Source organism: Etheostoma spectabile, unplaced genomic scaffold (assembly GCF_008692095.1).
Source record: "Etheostoma spectabile isolate EspeVRDwgs_2016 unplaced genomic scaffold, UIUC_Espe_1.0 scaffold00016732, whole genome shotgun sequence".
In the NCBI taxonomy this organism is placed as follows: Eukaryota; Metazoa; Chordata; class Actinopteri; order Perciformes; family Percidae; genus Etheostoma; species Etheostoma spectabile.
The window spans coordinates 1-3,862 of record NW_022604116.1 but is presented as its reverse complement, the minus strand read 5'-3'; the positions used below and the strand labels follow the sequence as shown (position 1 = coordinate 3,862).

At 43.7% G+C, this 3,862-nt stretch overlaps 1 protein-coding gene across 1 annotated transcript; it reads right to left on the bottom strand.

The window, feature by feature from the left end:
• Positions 1-501: 501 nt before the first annotated feature.
• On the bottom strand, positions 502-2,488 carry LOC116679524 (protein asteroid homolog 1; the record flags this gene model as incomplete). The annotated part of the gene is given in 2 exon segments (XM_032509185.1): positions 502-791; positions 1,692-2,488. Coding segments are annotated over 2 exon segments (1,087 nt in total), but the record flags the coding sequence as incomplete, so codon positions are not given.
• Positions 2,489-3,862: the final 1,374 nt, after the last annotated feature.

The window sequence follows — 3,862 nt, the reverse complement described above, 5'->3', positions numbered from 1 at the left end:
AATAATCACTACTTTTAGCGTGTATAGAGCAGCATATCTCCACCAGACTCCATGTAAATCATCACTACTTTTAGCGTGTATAGAGCAGCATATCTCCACCAGACTCCATGTAAATAATCACTACTTTTAGCGTGTATAGAGCAGCATATCTCCACCAGACGCCATGTAAATAATCACTACTTTTAAGCGTGTATAGCAGCATATCTCCACCAGACTCCATGTAAATATCCTACTTTTAGCGTGTATAGAGCAGCATATCTCCACCAGACTCCATGTAAATAATCACTACTTTTAGCGTGTATAGAGCAGCATATCTCCACATGTAAATGGGTAATTAAGAGTTTATTCCAACCAGACCAGAGTGGTGGATTGTTGGAGCAGTGGAAAGATGAAGTGTGTTTTACGATGATAAAAGTAGTGATTATTCACATGGAGTCTGGTGGGTTTGGTGATGGTGATTTTTGGGGGCTGTGTCATGTTAAAAACCTCACCTTATCCAGTGAGTTGAGTGTCAGCTGCTGTCCGTTGCCTGGGACGACGGCTTTGACCGGGTTGAAAACGACCTGCAGTCCCTCTCTGTCTCGCTCCGTCACCTCCTCGCCTTCGCCCAGCAGCAGCCCGTACCTCAGCTGGCGCAGCGGCCGGGACATCAGGTGACAGCTGGGCATGTCCCCGTGCTCCACGGGGTTGTTGAGCGTGATCCTGCGCATCAGCAGGACGTCCAGGATGTCTGACGTCAGCCGGGCCTGGGTCAGCGGCAGCAGGACCCAGTCTGGGACACGACCCGCCACCTTTTAGGACACCACCAACAACAAACTCTCAAACAAACAACCTTATATTACTTCTAATATATCTAGGGGTGTAATGATATCAGTTCAATAAGCCACAATCCATGTATTGTCTGTAAGAGTCCCCTTAATTTCAGATTTCCATTTTATTAGTTTTATTCAAAAGAAATGTGTCTGTGTAATTGCAATGTCTGGAAGAGCTGAGGAGTTAATATATGATGCACACCCCCAGGTATATGATCTGTCACACAGTCTGTGACCTACATGTCTTTTAGTTTCCATGAATGATTGGATCAATTGGCTTAGTTGTGTGGTCTCCAAAATATCATCAAAATTGTGTAAAATGTGGATCAGTGTTTCCCAAAAAAGCCCAAGACGACGTCCTCAGATGTCTTGTTTTGTCCACAACTCAAAGGTATTGACTTTCCTGTCCCAGAGGAGAGAAGACACTAGAACATGTTTACATTTAACAAGCTGACATCACACAAGTGTTTACCTCCCTAAAACTGCATTATATCTGATCTCCAGCAGGGGGGGGGGGGACTGTGACCCCCTTCTCACTTGATTTATTACTCGCTCAACATTTTCATATTGAGTTTATGTCTCAATCACTAGTTTGAAGTCTTCTGCAACACAGCATGATGTTAATTTTTTAAATTATGGTCTTGATGATTGTAATTAAGTCTGTGTCTAAGTCTATGGTTGCACCCCTAATTGATAAGGTTTCCTATGTCCCCCCACTCTGACATCTCTCCATTAGTGCATGTGTGTGTAGTTCAAGGCTGTGTGTAATAACAACAATAACAACAGTGTAAATTGTAATTTCCCCTTGTGGTACTAATAAATCATACATTATAATTATTATTATTATGGCATAAGCTGACCGTTAAAGAGTTTTCTTACCTCTTCCACAGCTGGGAACGGAGGCACCGCCCCATGGATGAAGAACTCTTTCAGGGAGCTGGGGGGGAGTTTGTACTCCTCCACGCCCCGATGCAGATCTGTCAACAGCTCCTCCTTTTTGTCCTTGCTCAGTCCTCTCATCAGCGCCTTGAAGGCGTCCCGCGGCTCGGTGAAGCACCTCAGCCAGCGCAGCAGCCCCTCCAGGTCGTTGAACAACTTGCTCTTCTTCACGTAGTCGTTCCCTGCCAGTACGGCGAAGGTGGGCAGGACCTGGGGCTGGATCTTGAAGAAGTTGCAGAAGCTGGATGTGGTGTAGCCCTTGCAGGGGATGTAGCGCTGCGAGCCGGTCCCTCGTACCGCCTCCCACTGGAAGTGGGACATGGGCAGCAGCCCCACCGGCATCTGCCCCACCAGCCCCAGGAGGTCGAAGATGAAGAAGTCGCTGTCTACAGACAGCACCGGGCACCGCCACTCGCTGGCCAGGGCCGCCACCTCCTGGTCAGCTTCTCCGTAGCACCTCGCCACCTGGACCTCCAGCCGCGCCAGAGTCTGTGTGAAGACCATGTTGGCCAGCTGTGGCAGGATGCCCTGGTGACTGCCCTCCACGGCCGCTTTATGGGCTCTGTTGACGCGATCTGTGTTTCTTTCAGTCACAGTTTCCAGCTTCTTGTCCGTGTAGTCCAAGCCTCCGTCCAGCACCACGCACGGCGTGATCTGGCAGTCTCTGAGGGCTTTGACGAACTTCTCAATCAGCGCCTCGTACGCAGCGTACTCGCCGCCGCGATTCTGGTCCAGACCTAGAAGTACAGGTACTTGTGTTAAAAAATACTCTGGTATAAGTAGAAGTACCGATTTAACTTCTTTAGAGTAGGTCTGTAAATTATAGAGCGGTCTAGACCTGCTCTATCTGTAAATTATAGAGAGGTCTAGACCTGCTCTATCTGTAAATTATGGAGAGTTCTAGACCTGCTCTATCTGTAAATTATAGAGCAGTCTAGACCTGCTCTATCTGTAAATTATAGAGAGGTCTAGACCTGCTCTATGTGTAAATTATAGAGTGGTCTAGACCTGCTCTATCTGTAAATTTTTGTGAGGTCTAGACCTGCTCTATGTGTAAATTATAGAGCAGTCTAGACCTGCTCTATCTGTAAATTATAGAGTGGTCTAGACCTGCTCTATGTGTAAATTATAGAGTGGTCTAGACCTGCTCTATCTGTACATTTTTGAGAGGTCTAGACCTGCTCTATCTGTAAATTATAGAGAGGTCTAGACCTGCTCTATCTGTAAATTATAGAGTGGTCTAGACCTGCTCTATGTGTAAATTATAGAGAGGTCTAGACCTGCTCTACCTGTAAATTATAGAGTGGTCTAGACCTGCTCTATGTGTAAATTATAGAGGGGTCTAGACCTGCTCTACCTGTAAATTATAGAGCGGTCTAGACCTGCTCTACCTGTAAAACGTCCTGAGATCACTCTTGTTTGGAATTGATACTATAAATAAAATCTCAATTTTTGCTGCAGGTGTGTTAATTGTTTAACAGAAGCAGGTAGCATTCAGGTATGTACACACACCTGTTAAATGAGTCAGCTGCCAAGTATTATGTAACCTAAACTCATGAAAGCACCAACGTCGTCCAATGAACCTGTTTGGACTTCATGGCGATACAACCACCTAGCAACGGCTTTAAAAAATCTGACACAGAGCAGCATAGATCAATCGCTCACTGGTCGTTATGTTCTCGTCTCTTCTCCCTATATATATATATTATATTAATATATATATATATATAATATATATTATATAAATATATTATATATATAATATACATAATATTATATATCCTATAACTACCCAATTGTATTCCCCAAAATAACATGACTGATTCCAACGCTCTTTGCCAATTACAATCTCTACTTTCATTAATTTTGGGTCTTATTATATTTTATATCATTGTAAACAAATGGAAGTGTTGTTTGAAATAGTATTGATTAAAATTGACATATTCCGTCTGTGATTATCATCAACATCCTTCCTTTAATTTTAGTAAACTGTAAAACTAAAGTAATAGTGTTAAAAACGTCCAAAGAAAGTGAGAAACATGATGAATAAGGTATAAACATAATAAAAGTTAAAAACATCGACAGAAAGCATCAACAGAAGAGCTGATTTG